The 19643-nt window shown below is 47.0% G+C and overlaps 1 protein-coding gene across 1 annotated transcript in view; it reads right to left on the minus strand.

Moving 5' to 3' along the window:
- The window catches only part of ESPNL (espin like), a 35260-nt gene extending 17984 nt beyond the window's left edge, over positions 1 to 17276 (minus strand). Inside the window, exons 1-5 of the mRNA XM_074192711.1 lie at positions 16983 to 17276; positions 12104 to 12294; positions 9655 to 9841; positions 5195 to 5377; positions 2746 to 2983 (exon numbers count right to left, since the gene is read on the minus strand). Of these exons, the coding sequence (XP_074048812.1) occupies positions 2746 to 2983; positions 5195 to 5377; positions 9655 to 9841; positions 12104 to 12294; positions 16983 to 17276 (1093 nt within the window). The remainder of the gene's footprint in view (positions 1 to 2745; positions 2984 to 5194; positions 5378 to 9654; positions 9842 to 12103; positions 12295 to 16982) is intronic.
- Positions 17277 to 19643: the final 2367 nt, after the last annotated feature.

Here is a 19643-nt window from a genome sequence, read left to right on the forward strand (position 1 = left end):
GCAGCTAGGTGAGGGAGGGGACAGTCCTAGGCCTAGAATCAGGAGGACCCGGGACCTGAGTTCAAATACAATCGCAGACACTTCCTAGCTGTGTGACTCTGGACAAGTCACTTTTCCCAGTTTACCTCAATCTCCTCATCTGTAAAATGAGCTGAAGAAGGAAATTGCAAACGGCCCCAGGACCTCTGCCAAGAGAACTCCAAAAGGGCTCATGAAGAGTAGGATGCGACTGAAGCCAGTGAACACCACCAGCTAGTCTACCTCAATGTCCACCCAACATCAAGAATTATGACTCGGGGGTCTTCATAAGACTTCACAGGTCTTGAGCCCACTATTTCTGTTAGACAGTATGGTGTAGTGAATTGGGCACCAGATCTGGACTCAGGAAGACCTGGGTTCAAATCTCTCCATAGACACTGATGAGTTACATATGACCTTGGAGAAATCACTTGACTTCTTAGCCTCAGTTTCTTCATGTTTTAAAAGAAGAAGGTTGAACCAGATGATCTCTAAGTTAGAGATGTAGGGTTCTGTGACCTCTAAGGTCCCCCCCCGCCCAAGCCCAGCTTGAAAAATCTATGATTCTGGGGATCCATAACAAAAACCATGTAAGTCATCTTTTTTTTTATAGGGAGAAGGAGTGATTTATTTCATCAGTGTAGGAAGACAAAAGCCTGGGCAGCTCTGTCTCTGGGTGTGACCACTCCTCCAGTCAGAGTTGAAGGGTGATTCTGTAATCCCCAGTGAGGCCCCCCCAGAACACCACTGTCCGGCAGCATGAGATGGGTTCAGAAGTCCCATTTACATCCCTGCCAAAGGGGTGTTTCCTGTCCCTCCCCCTTCGAGAATTGTCCTTGGACATGCTGGGATGGAAGAAGGGACCACCATGAAGTGCCCGAGTTAGACCACAAGTCCTGCCTCTAAGAAGGTATCGCTTAGTTGGGAGACAGCCTTGCCTCCACTCAGCAGACCCACGCCTGGGGCGGCCCAGAACCAAACAGACACCTGGAGGCCGTGTGCCTATGGACCGGTAAGCCCAGGAAGGTGGGTGTCGAGCCCCTGGCACGAGGCTCTCCTCTGTTCTCCCAAGTGTGAGCAGGTTCTGCCTGCTCTTTGGACTGGACGCCTCTCCTGAGGCCTCAGGGATAAACCTTTGTTTGGAGTCCAGTTATTCTACAAGCATCTTGTGGGTCGCCTGCACATTGTCTCCCACAAGAGCCACGATGGTGGAGAGCGGGGCCCCTCTCCAGCCTTTCTTTGTCTCCCCAGCACTTAGGAGGCATTTCATCATCGCTCATCGACTGGCCGTGCTGTTCCATCCCTGCTCCATCCCACCCCACCCCCATCATATACCAGAACATTAAAGCAGAAAGGTTTTGTTTTTACTTTTCCACCCTAAGGAGGAATAACACAGGGCAGCTAGGAGACACCATGCATGGGAGCACTGGCCTTGAGTCAGGAGGACTTGAGTTCAAATTCAACCTCAGACACTTAACCCATAATTCACTTCACCTTATGTACCTTGGTTTCCTCATCTGTAAAAATAAGCTGGAGGAGGAAATGACAAACCACTTCAGGTTCTCTGCCAGGAAAACCCCAAATGGGGCCACAAACAATTGGGCACAAGTGGAAACGACTGTACAATAACCATTTCATTCTTTGTGAGTCCTGCTGAGGCCAAGAAGTGGGCTCTCCAGTTCCAGGTACCTTCTCACTTTGGGGGGCAAGAGGGTGGGGAGACCAGCCCTGTGATTTAATTGAGCTGAGGAACTTCTAGTGTGGACATTCCCTCTACCTTCTCACGACAGCCCCATCCCTGCGGCCTACAGTCTCCAAGCATTCCCCGGCGAGTGGAGAAGTTAAGTGGGCGACTTTCTCAGGCTCCCACGGCCAGGATGTCTAGGTCGAAGGGATTATCTGAACCCAGATTCTCAGACTTGAAGACTCATAGTCTCTTCTGTTACACTGGCTCTCTCCCTTCTCCCATGCCATACTCTTGAGGCCAGCCCCAGCAGAGATGCATCAATTGTGTGATTTTTGCAGCCTGGACCAGGTTGGGATATCGAGCCCCTGTAGGTAACTCCTCTCTGGTGGGTTTAGGTTTAACCATAACACATGCTCTGAGATGGGCCCATGGGCTTGGGTTTGCAGGCATTTAAAGCTATGATAATTAATAACGAAAGTGACCCTCGTTACAAAGTCATAACTAAGTCCGAGTCCTTGGCCAAGGCTTGCTCCCCTCCACTCCCCTCCCCACCCCACCCCACACACAGGCGGTGTTTTTCGAACCTTTGCTTCTTCACAAGCCTGCACTGGGCCCCAATGACCTTGTGTCACTGGCCTGCCCTAGTCTTCCCTTCATGATGCCTCTCTCCTAGGGCCCCTCAGGGAGAGGGAGAGGACAGGGCCTAGCTGGACTCTTAGGGGGAAGGATGACCCCCCTCAAAGTCAGAGAACACCAAAACCAGGTCCTCTGAAATGCCACCATCTCTCTCCCTTGCTTCTCAGCTAGGTGAAGTAATTCCTGGCTATATCCATGCACCTTATCTCCCCCCACCCCCATTTGCAGTGCTCTAAGAAGCCGATTCCACTAACCTGTTACTGAAGGACTAAGGCTCATTTGCTTTTTCCCTTGTACTTTTTATTCTTGAGCTACTTCAAACCCACAAGTCCTCCCTGCCCCTCCAAGAATGCTTCCCAACCCTGCACTGGGTCCTTAGGAAAAAAATCACTAGAAACCATTACTATGGGCATGGCGGAAAGAGCCTCGATGATCCTCCAGGGTTAAGAAGGGCAGCAGAGACAGGACGCATCCCCTGCCACTCTCCCTGTCACACTCATGATACCTTACCAGCTTCTGCACCTCCATCAGGTAACGTGAGCAATCGTGGTGTCCGTTATAGACCGCCAGGTCCAGAGCCGTGTAGCCATCGCCGTCCTGAAGGGCAGGATCCACCCGGTGAGAAATCAAGGTCTGACAACACTGAAAGGACACCAATGGGCAGAGTGAGAAGGCTGTTGGCCTTGTCCACGGTCGTATCCTTGCCTCATAGCCATCGTTACCTCATTTGAGATCTTGGGGCAGCTCAGTGGCACAATGGATAGAGCACCAGCCCTGGAGTCAGGAGGACCTGAGTTCAAGACACTTAATAATGACCTAGCTGTGTGGCCTTGGGCAAGCCACTTAACCCTGACTGCTTTGCCTCCCAGGCCGTCTCTAGTCGTCCTGATTCCTATCTGACCACTGGACTCACATGGCTCAGGAGGAGAAAGTGTCTGGTGACTTTGTATGGCCCTCACTCACTCAAACCCAATTCACGTGCTGGTCATGGTATTTACAAACTCATTTTATCCTTCCATCAACTCTGGAAGGTCAATGATGTTATGATCCCATTTGCTGGTGAGGAAACTGGGGCCTTTGCCTCTAGAGAAGCCTCTCTATCCTTGCTGGGGTAGACAAGCATGTCCTCTGCATCATGACAGCTCTTCTGGCAAAGACTGGGCTTTGGAGCATGAGCAAGAGGTGAAGGTGGGACTTGATGGTCTATGAGGTCCCTTTGAGAAGTCTCTCAGATTCGGAGACTCCTGGGTCCCCTCCACACCCAGTGGGAACCTGGGCTGTGCTGAAAGCTGTTCTTCACTAGATTAATTTTTTTTTAAGTTTTTGCAAGGCAGTGGGGTTAAGTGGCTTGCCCAAGGTCACACAGCTAGGTAATTATTAAGTGTCGGAGGCCAGATATGAACTTGGGTCCTCCTGACTCCAGCGCTGGTGCTCTATCCACTGTACCACCTAGCCGCCCCTTCACTAAATTTCTTACCTATGACAAAAATTCTAAATACTCTCTCCAATTCCCAAGTTCTTATCATCGTCTCAGTTCTTATTCACAAAAAGGCATCTGGTTCATTGCTCCTTTGGGGCTACTTTTGGAAACCAAGGGAAAGAAAATAAAAATCAAGTCTTGAAGCTTTAAAATTTTCAGCCCAACTTGCTCAAGCTTGGTGTCCCTGTCCTGTTGGCTGCCATGTTCTATAGGCCTCCTGAAGAACAGGGTCAAGGGAATCTAGCACCTGAAATTCTCAGTTCTGGCCATTGGCTGTTCCACGTGGGACCCTTGGCCAAGGGTCTCTGGGTGAGCAGGGGTGGACTGGAGCCAACTGCCACTGTCCTGAAGGGGAGCCCAGTGTTAACTTTTCAGTGGGAGCATTTACACCTTGGAAATGAACAAACTCTATTAAACACAACTTGATTTATTGTTTTGTTGATTTCCAGACTTAAGGAAAAATGGAGAAAATGTGAATAATGAAGATTAATCCTAAAAATATTGCATGTGCCTTCTTTGTACGTGCTCTTCTTACCAGTATGCCACTGGGGGGTTGTACCCCAGGGGTGTGGTAGACATTCACTTGGGATGCTTGAAGAGAACATAGACCTGGGGAGGGCATCTTGGCCAGCTGCCCTACTGCTCACTCTTCTCTCCATCTGAAATAGACCCCTCCTCTGGATGGGGGACCCAACCTTCAGCTCCCGTAGCCGCTGTTCTAACAGCAGCCAAATTTCAGCAAAAATAGAATTAAGAGAGAAACATGAAATAAAACTGAAAAAGGAGGGTGGAGGCAGAATAGAGAGGGCTTTCAAAACCAGGCTGAGTTTGGGATTTTATCCTTTGTGTAAGGAAGGGAAAAGGGCCAACCTGGGCTTTATGATCATTTTGAAAACTCTAAAGAGTGTAGATTAGAGAAGGGAGAGACTGGATGGAAGACCAGTTAGGATCCTCTCATCATCATCTAAGGGAGAGGGCACGGGGGCCTGAACTAAGGGGGTGCTTTTGTGAGGGAAGGTATTCTAGGAATGTGGAGAAAACAGGGGAAGAGGGAGCAAGAGGAATCAAGGATGATTCATGGTGGGGAAGGGCTGGGAAATTGTGGTCCTGCAAAGGATAGAAGGAAAGAGGAAGAAGAGATGGACTCAAATGGGATGCATTCTTTCCCCACCTTCACTTCTTAAACACCTTGGCTTCCTTAAGGCCTAGTTGACCTACCATCTTCTACATGAAACCTCTCCTTGTCCCTTTTCCCAACATACTATCTAACACATCACTGTGGCCACCTGGGAGGTGCTCAGATGGGAGCTGAGCTGGGGGAGGTTTTCAGGGACTTTCAGGCCTTTCAGGGCACTACTATGCTTGGGCCTTACCTCCAGGTGTCCATTCTCTGCTGCATCGTGGAGAGGGGTCCCTCCCCAACGATCTCGGATTATCTGGGCCCCCATCAGAAGAAGCCGATCTAGAATGGGGGCATGACCCCCTCTTGCTGCAAAGTGGAGTACTGTAGCTCCCTCATCATCCCGAGCCATCAGGCCAATGTCTGTGAAGGTGACCTAAGAGGAAGGGGGAATAGGCATGAATAGAAGGAACCCCTTGTCTCCTAAGGCCTACCTTGAAGCCTTGGTCATGAGGTCCTTCAGCACTTGGGGGACCCGGTCCATCCTGCCCATCTGGTGACCCAGAAGCCAAGAAAAGGCTTTTGTCCCAAGTACCACATTTAGATCTAATGGCACATTGGGGCTTATTGCAGTGACCTACAAAAAACCTAACAATAAACACAGGGGGTTAAAAAAAAAAGGCAATTGAGCCATCAAATTCATCCCCAGCAATGCAACAGAGGAGATGGCCAGCCTCGGAGGAAGGAAGACCCGGGTCCTCAGATGCATCCTAAGTCCTATGAACCTTGAGCGAGGATCATCAATCAGCTCTAAATGTCCTAGGCACTTCCCTAAGGTTACGAGTTAAAGGACAGGTGACTATTTATACAGGTACCAGGGAGCCCCCTCCACTGCCAATATCCTGGGTGGGGCCCAACACAAGGTTTCCAGGGACAACACTGCCAGCAAGCACCTTGGTGGACTGAGCAAAGGTACAGCGAGTTTGAGAAGGAAACTCCTGGGCAACTGGGACTGGTTTTGATTTTTCTCTGAATCCCTAGGATTAGTACAGAGTTGGACAAACAGTCAGTGGAGCCAGGTCCTGAGGGGACGGATCCCACTGCAAACAGAAAGAGGAGGCCCTCAGAGAGCAAGAACTTCTGGGCCCAAAGAGAGTTTCTCTTCCTACCCTGGGAGAAACCAAGAGACTTTCCCTGGCAGTTGGTATATGGACATAAGGGTTGGGAGGAGAGACTGGGGTGCATGGGGACAGAGACAGAAACAGAGACAGAGACAGAGACAGAGAAATAGAGAAACACAGACACAGACATAGAGAGAAAGACTGAGAGACAGATTCAGAGAGATAGAGAAAGAAAAAGTGAGAAAGATAGAGACAAAGATAGACAGGAGAAACAGAGAGTGAGAAAGATAGAGGCAGAGAGAGAGAGACAGAGACAGAGACAGAGAGACAGAGACAGACAGAGACAGACAGAGACAGACACAAGGAGAGAAGGGGGAGAGACAGACAGAAAGTGGAGAGAGACAGAGTAAGAGAGAGAGAGAGACAGAGGCAGAGATAATAGAGCAACAGAGAGGCAGAGGCAGAGAGGAGAGGCAGACAAACAAAGCAGCTGGTGCCTTTCCTCCCGTAGGCAAAGACAGACAGGAGTGTGGCCATGTCTAGATGGTGGAGAACCTTCCACCAGCTACCAGTTCCAGTAGGGAGGAAACTGCCCCCTTCCCCCTTCCCTTTCTGGCCACCAACCTCTGGGCTCTAACCTAGTGTTCTCTTTTGGTTGTTACCTTCGTGGCAGTATATTCTGGACCACAACACCAAACCCAAAGCAGACTAGCTTCTGTGGGTCCCTGATGCTGTGACTGGTGACTAGTAAAGGGGAGGCAGTGAGTGGCTGGTAAGACAGAGACTTGGAGCCCGGCCCCCACTTTCTCCTGAATGGGGGCTTGAGCCCCATGAACGAGAAGAAAAAGGACTTTGAGTGTACTAAAATCTAAGAAATTTCCTAAAGCCAAGGTGTCCCCCAGCCCCCACCCCCTTCCCTCTGGACAAAAGGAGCCTGAGTCACGAATGAGCAACTTTAAACTGGCTGGGGGAGGCTGGGGAGGCCTCAGGCAAGTTGATGCCCTCAATTGTTCTTTCTGAAAGCAGATCTGCTCTCCTATGGGGGAAGAAGGGGGTGGAAATTTTGAATAAGGAAAAATGAACCCCAAGGAAAGAGATGGGAGGGAGGGGCTCTGACCACATCCCAAGGAGTGCACAGGTGACGTGAGACTACCCACCTGTCCATCACCTAGGCTGAATGCCCCATAAGCATCGGATGTTGTGAATGGATTGGCTGGTTTATTTTCATTCTGGGACTCAGATGCCGTAATATAAGTACCATCTGTAGATGGTAAAGGCATTAGTGAGATCATTCCCAGGCTCACTCTCCACCAGTGCAAATGGCAACCCGTCCATGCCTTGGCATGGGTGACTTACCCTCCTAGTAATCCTCCAAGGACGATTTACCCAAAATGACTGGCTTGGGAACCATTGCTGACTCTGTGACCTCCCCACCTCTCCTCCTCCATCATTCTTTGACCCTTCTTTAACAAGCACCTGGCCTGGCTGTACTGGAGCTGTGGGGCTCCACTCAAGATCCAATATTCAAAACAAGCCTTCCTGGTCCCTGCTGTGGAGGCTCAGACCTCTCAAAGCCCATGGGGAGGTTCTGCCTGTGAGGAATGTGGGGTGTTGTTGGGCTCCACAGGGCGGAGGCTAAGAAATACATGACAAAAAGGGAGTAACCCCAGTCAATCATAGAACTAGGAGATATCTTCTAATGGCATGTAAAGATGAGGAACCCAACATTAGGAGGAACCTGCCTTCAACTGGTTCAGGTTGACCTAAAGGCTTTGACCTAACACAGCTGAGTCTGTGCAATTAGGTTCATGCATAGTAACCTGCACTCTGGTGGGAGGAGAAAGAGTTTTCAAAAACTAAATAATACTAGATATCACTGTGTCATGGGTGCCTTATATTAAGGGGCACCCATGTCTTGCAAGATCCATTAATAAAAACCTCGATTCTTCTCTCACTCCAACAGATTTATTTTTCATATGGATAACATGTCACACACAGTGGAGGAGTGTGTCCTGTTAGAGAAGATTGGGGACACTTTCCCAACAAGAAACTACAATTCATCTTCTCAAGAGAAGTCCCCAAATTTATTCAAGATGGCATTCACCACCACAGAATCTTAAACTCTGTGACCTCCCTTTATATATTCTTATAGCTGTCTGAAAATGGCATGGGCTGCCTCAAGAGACAGGAGGAAGGAAATCCCCCTCTTTGGGGGGGGGGGCTCCAAGCAAAGACTGCTGGGTAACTTGTCCTATGTTGGACTAGACAGCTATCAAGGTCCCACCCAACTCATACTGGGTCATTCTGGCTATTGAAGGCTTTTCTTCCTCTTTCTTCTCCTTCTTTTTCTTCCTCTTCCTCTTCTTTCTTTTTTGCCTCCTCCTCTTTTTCTTCCTCCTCCTCCTCCTCCTTCTCCTCCCTTTCTTATACCTCCCGACATAGGAAGCCCCCTCCTTCCCAAGGTATCCCATTCCATCTGCAGAGAACTCCACTTCTCAGGACTTATTTGTCCTCCTGACATTGAACTGAAATCTATCTACTGTCCCCTCCCCCACCTCTGGCTCTGAGTTCTAATCCCTCTTCCTTAGTTTTCCAGTGTTTTCTTAACAACTAGCTTGTCTTTTTAATAATTCTCCTTTTAAAACCTAGTCAAAGGACTTAGATTTGGAATGATCTTAGAAAGACTCACCCATAGATTTAGTCCAATTCCACTTTTTACAGAGAAAGAAAGTGAAGCCTGAGAGGGGAAGAGACTTGTCCAGGGTCTCCTGCTTGGTAAGAGGCAATGCTAGGATATGAAGCAGGGAGCCTGACTCTAACTTCAGTCCTTTGCCACTGGACCACTCTGACCCTTAGATCACCAAGTTTAATATTCTTAGTTCAATGACAGTTGGAAGGGAACTTAGGGGCTAGCAAACTCCAAGCAAGGATGATCAAAGATCCCCTTTAACAAATAGTCATGAAGCCTAAGATTAGCATTTAAAATAATAAGGGTTCTCCTACCCTTCATCACATCTTTATCCCTCTAAAGTCTCTTCTTCAAAATTAACATCCTTGGGTCCTTGGGTTGCCAGAGTAAAGTAGGTAGAGAACTAGACTCCAAGCCTGGAATTGTTGCTGCTGATCTCTTTGGGCCTTTTCTTGGCAGAGATTCTGGAGTGGTTTGTCATTTCCTTCTCCAGCTCAATTTATAGAAGAAGAAACTGAGACAAATGGAGTAAAGTGACTTGCCCATAGTCACACAGCTAGTGTCTGAGGTGAGATTTGAACTCAAGGTGAGTCTTCCTGATACGAGGAGGATCCAGGTTCAAATTCTAACTCTCACACAAGCTCTGTGATGCAAAATCTCACATTGACTTTAAATCGAGGGGAATGGATTCAGTGACAGCTCTGTCCCTTGCAGTTCTCAGTCTAGGCTTCCATGATCTTCACATAGTGTGGTCTTAAGATCCCATCCTTATGATTCCCAGTCATGGGGAGCTAAAAATCCATGATTTCCTCCCCGTCTCACTTTGCCTCACATGGGGACCCAAAGCTTCCCTACCACCCTCTCCCTCCTTTCCTCAGTTTCCCAAGCTAACCAGTTCCTTACCAACCAGACCACAAGGGAATAGTGGCCACTGCGAGCAGCTGCATGTAGGACCGTCATCCCATCATGGGCCCGCAAGTGCACATCAGCCCCACAATCCTTCACAAGGAACTGGACGATGTGTAAGTGGCCCTCCTGGCAGGCCAGGTAGAGAGGGGAGGCTCCACTCTGTGTCTGTCTGTTCACACACCTGTAGAGAGACAAGGGAGAGAGAGAGAGCGGGGAGAGTCCTCAAAGGAAGCAGTCCTTCCCTGCGGTTTAGCACCATGGAGAGCAAGCCTAGTGGAGGAGTCAGCTAAAGCCAGGAATTAGCTCACATCTAGGTCTGTTTTTTCCACACGAGTTGGAAACCCTGCCAATTTTCCTTTCTACTTGATGCCTCTAAAAGGCTTAGCTGAGCTGAACCAGCCCTGGTATAGGGAAGTAAGTCATGGAACATTAGTGCATTGTATGAAAGAGAAAAAGTGAAGACTTCAGAGAAGCCTGGGAAGACTTACATGAACTGATGCAGGGTAAAGTAAGAAGAAACAGGGGAAAAAAATCTGTACAGTGAATTCAACAAAGTATACTATAGGAACAAGATAACAAAACTAATATAATAATTAAGCTTGGCCCTGAAGGAAAAGATATAAGACTCGACTTCTGTCCTATCACTGAAGAGGATAGATTCTGGGTGTGGACAATGTCCTATAATGTCAGATTGGGATGAAAGATGAGCTGGTTAATTTTGCTGAACAGTTTTTTTTTCTTTATTACAAGATCTGACTCTCTGGATAGGGATGTTGATGGGATATATTTGGGGATGAAAATATCATAAAATAATATATAACAATTAAAAAACACTTTTTTTTTAAAAAAGAAAGGGATGTAGTGCTCCCTCTCCCCTCCCTATTAAATTAGTAAAAATGGGGAAATTCAATGTTGGAGACACTGTGAGAAGATTGACTTGCTAACTTACTGTTAGAGGAGTTGTGAATTGATCCAAACATTCTGAGAAATAATTGGAAATTATTTTTTTCAACATCTATTATATGTAAAGCAAGTGGCACTGTAGGGTGGTAGATGAAGAGATAGCCAAGGGTCAGAATGATCTGGGTTAATGTCCCATTTCTGATATATACTGGCTTTGTCATCACAAGCAAGTCACTTAACCTCCTAAAACCCAGGGTGATGGGCAAAAGTTTATAGAAGAGGGCAGCTAGGTGGCTCAGTGGATAGAGCACTGGCCCTGGAGTCAGGAGGACCTCAGTTCAAATCCAGCCTCAGACACTTAATATTTACTTAGCTGTGTGACCTTGGGCAAGCCACTGAACCCCATTGCTTAGCAAAAAAAAAAAAAAAACCCTAAAAAAAAGTTTATAGAAGAGTGAAAATATGCAACCAAGGAGGGACTTTGCATTCCAAGTTCCTCAAGGAATTTCCAGTCTCTTGGGGAGGCGGGGATAGAGCTTATGTTTTATGCAAAAAAAGTTACCAACTTGCTTACATCTTTTGACCTAGAGATCTCATTTCTAGGACTATGACAAGAAGACTTTATGTACAAAAAATATTTACAGCAACATTTATGATCACAAGCAGGAAACAGGCTGAGACTGGAATAGCAGAAAAGTGGGATATAAATATAGGAAGCTGCAGGTGAACCCTTGGATTCAAGCCTTGTCTCAGTCATTGACTCCCTGTGATGACCTTGGACCCAGTCTCCTTCAAGCCCACTTGCTTCCTCAAGTCACACATTTTCCATCCTTATTACTATTCATCAAGCCTCCTCAGCCTCTAGCACCTTCACATTTTTCAAAGATGCCATGATGTCTCAGGGTCCCTCCAAATTCCTCAATGCTGTGAGTCCCAGTCTAGGGCATCCTGGACATCTCAAGAAGACAAGAACAATGAAAGGAAGACTTTCTGGACCTGGCTCTTTGTTTGCATTTCCTTTGAGGTCTTGAATCCCACATGGGGATGGGAGGAGAGGTTGCCTGGCAACCTTCAGAGGAAAGATGCCACCTTCTGATTCCCAAACTTTACTAGGGAGGCTTCTCAGCCTTTAAGTGCTCCAGCTTCATAGGCAACTTAGCAGAGTAAATAAGAAACCAGGCTTGGAGTCAGGAAGATCTGGATTCAAATTTCATCTCAGATACTTACTGGCTATGGGACTCTGGGCAAATCATTTTCCCTCTCTATGTCTCAGTTTCCTGATCTGTAAAATGAGGGGGGAGAGGACAGAATTTACTGGCCTTTAAAATCCCGGAGATCCTAAGAACCTTGTTTACATTGTTCTCTCTAATCCCAGGGCCCCTGGGTTTGTCTCACTCCTCCCAGCTCTCTACCAAATGATGCATGTTCTTTTCTGACACTTTTCCATCCAGGCAAGGTGAAGGATCTTTCTAGAGAGATCTGTAGGACACAGACCGGGCCCATGTGGTTCCCCCTTCCCGTGGGGCTTAGGATGGCTCACCTATTGTCTGCGGCGACCAGCAGCTTCAGACAGGTCAGGTTCCCCTTGACGGCAGCATAGTGGATAGGAAGGGCTTCCTCCAGCGTCTCCAGGGAGACATCGCAGCCCTCCTGGATGAGCCACTCCACCAACATGGGGTGCCCAAAACGAGCAGCAAGGTGCAATGGAGAGACCCCTGACACATCTTGATCCTGGAGAGAAAGAGAGAGCAGGGTGGATTCCCCATATCGACACTAACTTGGGTTGAGTAGCATCTATAGGAGTAAAGACAAGTCTGGTCTTCATTTTGGTTAGTGGGTATCCATACAGTGTAGAGTAATTAGGAGGTAGTCCTGGACAGATTCCTGGGGTCCCAAAAGAACTATTCTTCATCTCTCTGGCTGGATTTCCATCCTTAAAGATTTATTTGTTTGGTTTGATTCCCCTGTAAATATACAAATACTTGGGGCAGCTGGATAAAGCACTAGCCTGAATTCAAATCTGACCTCAGACATTTAAAAAATTACTTAGCTGTATGACCTTGGGCAAGTCACTTAACCCCATTGCCTTGCCAAAAAAAAAGAAAAAATACTTTGCAAAAAACATAAGCACTATCCCACGAATACTTTTGAGGGACTGACATTTTAAGTTTTCATACCCATTGGCATTCTAAGTACAATTTTATCTGTTGACTGAGAGGGGGACCCTGAGAAAGGAACAGGATGAGGAATTACATTGGGGAAGAAGCAAGACTCTCAGAAAAAGGAAAGGGGGCTGACAAGGGTATAGGATGGAATAGAAAACACGCTTCACCGCCACAGCTTTGTGGCAACTGACTGGATTGCCAATGATAAATGAGTGGCTATTTTAGACCAAGTTGATCCAGAAGCAGTCACATGGCTAATCCAAACATACAAACTTAGTATACACAAGATATATAGAGGGGGCAGAAAGTAAGCTCAGAGGGGGGGGTTCTAGAAGTAGAGAAAGGAGAGGCCCAGAAAAGGTGTCCTATAGAGAGTGAGATTTGAGCTGAGGCTCGAAGAAGGCCATGGGAGTAAAGAGGGAGAGCCTTCCAAGCATGGAGGACAGCCAGGACGAAGGTGGGCCTATCTGACCCACTGCAAGTAGGCCAGTGTCCCTGGAGAGCAGAGACCCAGATAAAGTATAGAGAATACTGGGAAGTCGGCATCCTGGTAAGAATACTGGGAAGGTAGGAAGGGAGCAAGTCATGAAGAGTTCTCAGTGTCAGCCAGGAGTTTGTCATTGACCCTGAAAGGAACAGGGAGCTACTGGTGGTCTCTGAGCAGGAGGTCTGACCCACACTTTAGAAAACACAGTAGCAATGGAACAGAGAGAACCTAGAGGCAAGGAGACCAGTTAAGGGGCTATTGCTTTAGCCCAGATATAAAGTCATAAGAGTCTAACCTAGGGTTCATGACTTTGGAGTTGAAAAAGGGGGATTGGGGAATACTGTGGAGAGTTGGTATTGGATTAGACTGGATTAGATTGAATATAATAGTCATAGTCATACTCATAGTCATAGTCATCATCATCATCATCATCATCATCATAATGTTTGTCCTTCATTCTCAAAAAAGACCATGACATCAGGGAGGTGATGCCATGACAAGCACATGAACTGGATTTGAGTGAGGGGGGCTGTGCTCAGTCACAGCCTCATTTTCTCCTCCAGAGCCATCTGCATCCAATGGGCAAATATGAATCAGGATGACTGGAGATGGCTCTGGATGCAGGGTCACACAGCTCATTAGCAGCAAGTGTCTGAGGGTAGATTTGAACTCCTGTCCTCCTGACTCTAAGATCAGTGCTCTATCCGCTGCACCACCTAGCTGGGATTGAATTTGTGGGGTGAATGAGGAGTCAAGGCTCACCCCCAGGTTGTAAGCTGAAAGTATGGTGATACTTCAACAGTCAAAGGGAAGATTGGAAGATGGAGGGTTTTCAGGGAAAGCGAGTTCTGTTTTAGACACAGGGGGAGGGGGACATTCCACTCCAGTTGTCCAAGAGGCAATGGGTGATGATGTTGAGAGCACCTTGGGTGTTACTAGATGCAGGATGTAGAGCTCAGAGAGCCACGGGTATAAAAATAATCATGGAACCTTCTATTAGGTTATGAGATCGCCAAGTCAACAAGTCAGTCACCAAGCATTATTATATGTGCCAGACATCATGCCAAGCTCCAGAAATACAAATCTAATCAGTTGTCCCTCCTCTCAAGAAGCTTCCATTCTAAAGAAGATGATATCAAACCAAAAGATGAGGGCCCAGGATGACAGAGCCTTAGGGGGATACCCACAGGGAGCAGGAGCACCATGGACTCAGGACCACAAGGGAGACAAGGAATAATTGAACCTGTCAAAGGGGCAGATGGAGAGAATAGTGTCATGAGACCCAGAGAAGTGAGTGAGAGATTCCGGCAGAAGGTGGTGAACGGGGTCAAATGGGACAGAGGAAGGTCGAGAAGAATTGAAGGAGAGGATTCAATTGGACAGCTAAGAGGCTTCGGGAAATTGGGAGGGACCTTTGCAGTGGTTTGATAGATGTGGAAGTCAAATTCCAGACGATCGGAAGATGGTGAGAAGAGAAGAAATGGAGGCAAAGGATGGCATTGGCTTGGCAAAGGAGCTCAACCAAGAAGGAGAAGAGAACTCTGAGGTCATTAATAGCTGGTGAGGACGATTACAACAAGAGAATTGATGTGGAAATCCCTCCATCATTCTCATCTATAACTACACACTTTAGAAATTTAGCAATGGCACAGAGCAGCTAAGAAGCTTGAACACAGTCAGTTGTGTCATGGGTGGTACTTGAACCTGCGTCTTCTGATCCCTCAACCACCACTGCACGTAGTATTTTGTTGGCCAGTCATTTCAGTCCTGTCCAACTCTGTGATCCCATTTGGGGTTGTTTTTGGGGGGGCAGAGTGGTTTGCCATTTTCTTCTCCAACTCATTTTAAAGTTAAGGAAACTGAGGCAAACAGGAGTCAATGACTGGTCCAGAGTCACACAATAAATCTCTGAGACTGATTCTGAACTCAGGTCTTCCTGACTCCAGGTCCAGTTCTAGCCACTGTGCCACCCAGCTACCTGTAACGCATAGTAAACATGCTAAATTAATTTGTTAACCAGGATGCGTGAGTTTGCTTTTTCCTTCAGAGCCAAGCTTAGTCATTGTTATGAGGCAAGGCTAGTTTGGGTGTCTTGTTCCCACCATTACATTGTTGAATTCACTGTGTAGCAATCTCTTGTCCAGGACACCAGGTTAAATCACCCTCAGATTCCATTAGCTTTTGGCCATCGTGTTAGGCTTTGATTGAGTTTGTAGTTCAGGAAGTCCTCTGCACCCCCAGTTCTTGTTCCTTTTGTGGGTCTGACTGGGACTTGGACCAGGCTCCTAATTTTCTATGAGAGAGCATTGTCAATTATCATCTGTACCTTTGAAGTCAGGTCTCTGCAAACCTTGGTTTCATCTGGAAACTAGAGTCTGCTAGGCTTGGGACGGCTTATTGGCCCCAAACCTGTACCCTCTTCTTGCCCCCCATCCTAACCATGGGAAGGGCCTCTTGTGAACTGGCTGTTAGCCCGCTCTGAACCGTCTGGGGAACCAGATCTGGTCTTGCCAGTATCTTGGCTTTGGAATCAAGATATACACCCATTCTATTACTGTTCTCTCACAGAAGTTGGAGTTTAAACTGAAAACCAATATTGTTCTCTGGAGGATGACGATGACACCATCGTCTTCTAGGCTCTTCTGGTGCAGGGAAGGAAGTGTATTCAAATTTTTGCCATGGCCTTATGGGACATCAGAAAATGGGAGGTCCTTGATAAATATGTAATGGTTGAAGCTTTTTTTTTTTTTTTTTATCAAAATAAATGTTGAATTTCCTACCTAGAGCCAAGGAATTTAGAATGAGGAAGACCAACTCCAAAAACCGGAAAGGCAACCCGAAGGATCTCATTCTATTTAGAACATAATCCCTTTCCCTCCAAACTACTTATCTGGCCATGCATAGCTAAGTTAACTGAACTTCCCCAAATGAAGGGATACCACTATATGATTCCAGCACTACTGATGTCCTCAGTGACCCTGGGCAAATCACTTCCCTGGGATTGTTATCTCCTCCTCTTATTCCACCCACAACCAAGAAATCTTTCCAAGATTTAAAAGTGGATCTAAAGCATTTTGCTAACTCTTTAGGACTCTACATAAAATGAGCACCACCTCTCTCTCTCTCTCTCTCTCTCTCTCTCTCTCTCTCACACACACACACACTCACACACACACACACACACACACACACACACACACAGCAGAGACATAATGGACTAAAGAAAACCATTCTTTGATTGTAGCCAATATGGGAATTTGTCTTGCTTGACTAGACGTATTACAAGAATTTGTTGTTGTTTTTGTTGCCCAAAATAAATGTTTAACTTCAAAAAAAATTTGAATATTATAATAAATGCAGATTTTAAAATATTAGTGACTGAGCAACAGAGTATATGTCCATGGATAGGATCATGAGAATTAGATCTGGAGAGGACCTTAGAATCTAACACTCCACCTTACAGATGAGGAGACTGAGACAAGGTCACACGCAGCCACTAAGCAATAGAGTAGGGTCTATTTGAGGCTGGGTCTCCTGGATCTGTTGGCTCCACTATATGGACACCATTATGATGGCTGAAGCATCCTTAGATCTGTTTCCCATTTCCTCAGATTTTTTTCTAACTGAAATTTCAACTAACATTTTTTGAGAGGGAAAGGCCCAGGACTATGTATCGGAACATCGGCCACATCAAAATGCCCCCGGGACCCCTTTGCCTGCCTGTCTTCTGGCCAGCTACCTGTGCCCTCCCTCTCTCCCTCGGGTACCTGGGCACGGTAGCCCCCTTCTCGGACCAGCCAGTGTAGCTCAGCCAGGTGGCCCATGGCGGCTGCATCGTGTACCGGAGTGGCTCGGTTGTTGGCCCGCTGATTCCCGGGAAGCTTGACTTGCTCTACCAGGAACTTGAGGCAGTCCAGCTGGCCCGCTCTGGAGGCGTGGTGCACCAAGCCAGCCCCCAGGGAGTCTGTGACAGCCGGGTCCAGGACACCATCCTCAAAGAGCTGTTTTAAGGTGGTCAAGTCCCCATACTTGGCTGCCAAAAGTGCCCTCTGATCGCCCATCCTGAGATGCTCGCTCCCTCTCCCGCAGGTACTAGTGTTCCTCTGGGGAACAACTCTTGCCCACAGTGAAAGGGTCCTGTTTCCTGTGTGGACAGGAGCTCCCATCTCTGGTTACCTGATAAGGCTCGGTGGAGGGCAGGCAGATGGGAGGCAACGGGCAAAGATAGGGAGGCTACCATGGTTGGAGACAGCTGGAGGAGGGCTCCTTAGCAAGGTCCAAAGTCCCAGACACTTGGGGGGATGTCAGGGAGGCAATGACAACCCAGGATGTCCTGGAGCTAGAGAGCTTGGTGTTTATTCGAGTCCCTTCTTGGCTGTGGTGCTCTCTTGAGATGTGGGAAGACAGCCGGGAGCCTCCAGCAGGTAGGGCAGACTCCATCCTGGTCCCGACTCCAAGCCAGTCACTGCTAAATCCTGGGCCAACCCAGCCCAGGCCTGAATGGCTCCTGCACCCCCAGAATGTTCCACACCTTATGTGGTGTCCCTCAGCTTTGCCCAGGGAGAAAACTAGGGAATCTGAGACTATACCTCATTCACGGTGAGGCACTGTGGTGTATTTGCAGCACAGGAGACTTGGACCTGTGTCGAGAGGACCTGTGTTCAAGTCCTCCTTGCTCTAGATCTGCGATCCCAGGAGTCCTCGGGTCAGCTATACAATTTGGGGCATTCCCTCAGGAATTACTAAGTATAATTTTCTATTCTGTGTCTCTCCCAACAATACGTAGCCCTCTTACAACCTATTACCAATGAGATATTTCAAGAGAGAAAGCACCGTGAAGAATGGCATCAGAAATGATCGCCCCCCCCCAAAAGATGAACCAATCACAGAGGAAATGATGAGAGCCAACAGTCTCTATGCTTATTCCATTAGTGTCCATACAGTGTCAAAAGATCTATCCAGAGAAAAGTTACAGCACCTTGGGAGGTGCCCCTGTGTAGGGAGCAGGTGAGGATGAGCTGCAATCTGAGCCTTTGGAAGGAGGAGCCACATCAGGGAGATCACATATTCACACATTCAGGTGTGGACCTCTGCTTTGGGAGTGCATTAAGATGAGTAGAAATAGACTCAGAGGCTCCAGGTTATAAATCCCAAATCTGATATGGTATGACCTTGGGTAGACTGCCTAACCTCTCTAGGCTTTGGTTTCTTCGAAGTCTGTAAATTAGGGGTATTAACTAGGGTTTCTCACTGATATGGCTTGCTTTATAAACTGAGCTCATATCCAGAAGGCACATTGTAAGCCAGAAAGTGGTGGTGAGCCTTGAAGGCCAGTCTACACATCACCTTTCATCATCATTCCTGATTTACAAGCCTGTGGAACATTTTAAAAGGTTTCTGGGAAATTTAATCATTTTATTAACAAGATTGACAGCTTATTAATAAAAGGATGGCCCTTTGACCCTCTCTTTTAGACCAAAGACAATTATGGCAGTGGACTTACAGTTTATATACTTTTCCAGTGAGGTGCTGTTGTCACCCATTATCATTTCACTCCTGGACCCAGAAACTTACCTCTACTCCAATCTTGGGCTAACTGGACAAAAGCATCTGTCTGCACTCAGACTTGACTAGAACTCAATGGGCTTCCCCACCTTAGACTTAAATTCTGTGCAAGTTGGGTAGGGCCTGATCAAGAGAGCTAATGCAATCACATTACCCTTAATAGCTTTCAGAAACAAACCTAAACAAACAAAAACGGAACTTAAGAGTTAGGACTTTGGAGGGGAGGAAGGAAAGCTTTGAATCTCCCCAAGAGATTGGTTATTAAGGATCATTTTTCTCATCTGTTCATTTATTATCACCCATAAAGTATTTGAAGCTGGGTACATTCCTGAAGACAAACAATACTATGTTGGGCAGCTAGGTGGCACAGTGGATAAAGCACTGGCCCTGGAGTCAGGAGGACCTGAGTTCAAATCCAGCCTCAGACACTTAATAATTACCTAGCTGTGTGGCCTTGGGCAAGCCTCTTAACCCCGTTTGCCTTGCAAAAACCTTAAAAAAAAAAAGCTATAGGTCTTTTAAAAGAAAATATTTTGTGACTGTATATCCTTTGGGCAACTCACCCTCCCACGTACAATAGTGCTACAGCAAGACTACCAAACTTGAAATCAGTGTGAATGAGACTGAGTTTGAATCCTGACTCTTGGCAAGCATAGTGCTGGGGGAGTAGAGAACTCTGAATAAGAAGCCCCTAGCTTTGGATCCCACTGCTGGCAACTAACATTTGGCTTCCTTAACTTCATTAAGCCTCAGTTTTCTTATAAAAAAGGGGAATAAACTGTTGTCTTTATCTCTGATAAATTGCTTTATGATGTTTACCAAAATATGTTAACAACTTTGGAAAAAGAGCAGTTTATAAGTCT

The sequence above is a fragment of the Macrotis lagotis genome, chromosome 6, assembly GCF_037893015.1.
Source record: "Macrotis lagotis isolate mMagLag1 chromosome 6, bilby.v1.9.chrom.fasta, whole genome shotgun sequence".
NCBI lineage: Eukaryota > Metazoa > Chordata > Mammalia > Peramelemorphia > Peramelidae > Macrotis > Macrotis lagotis.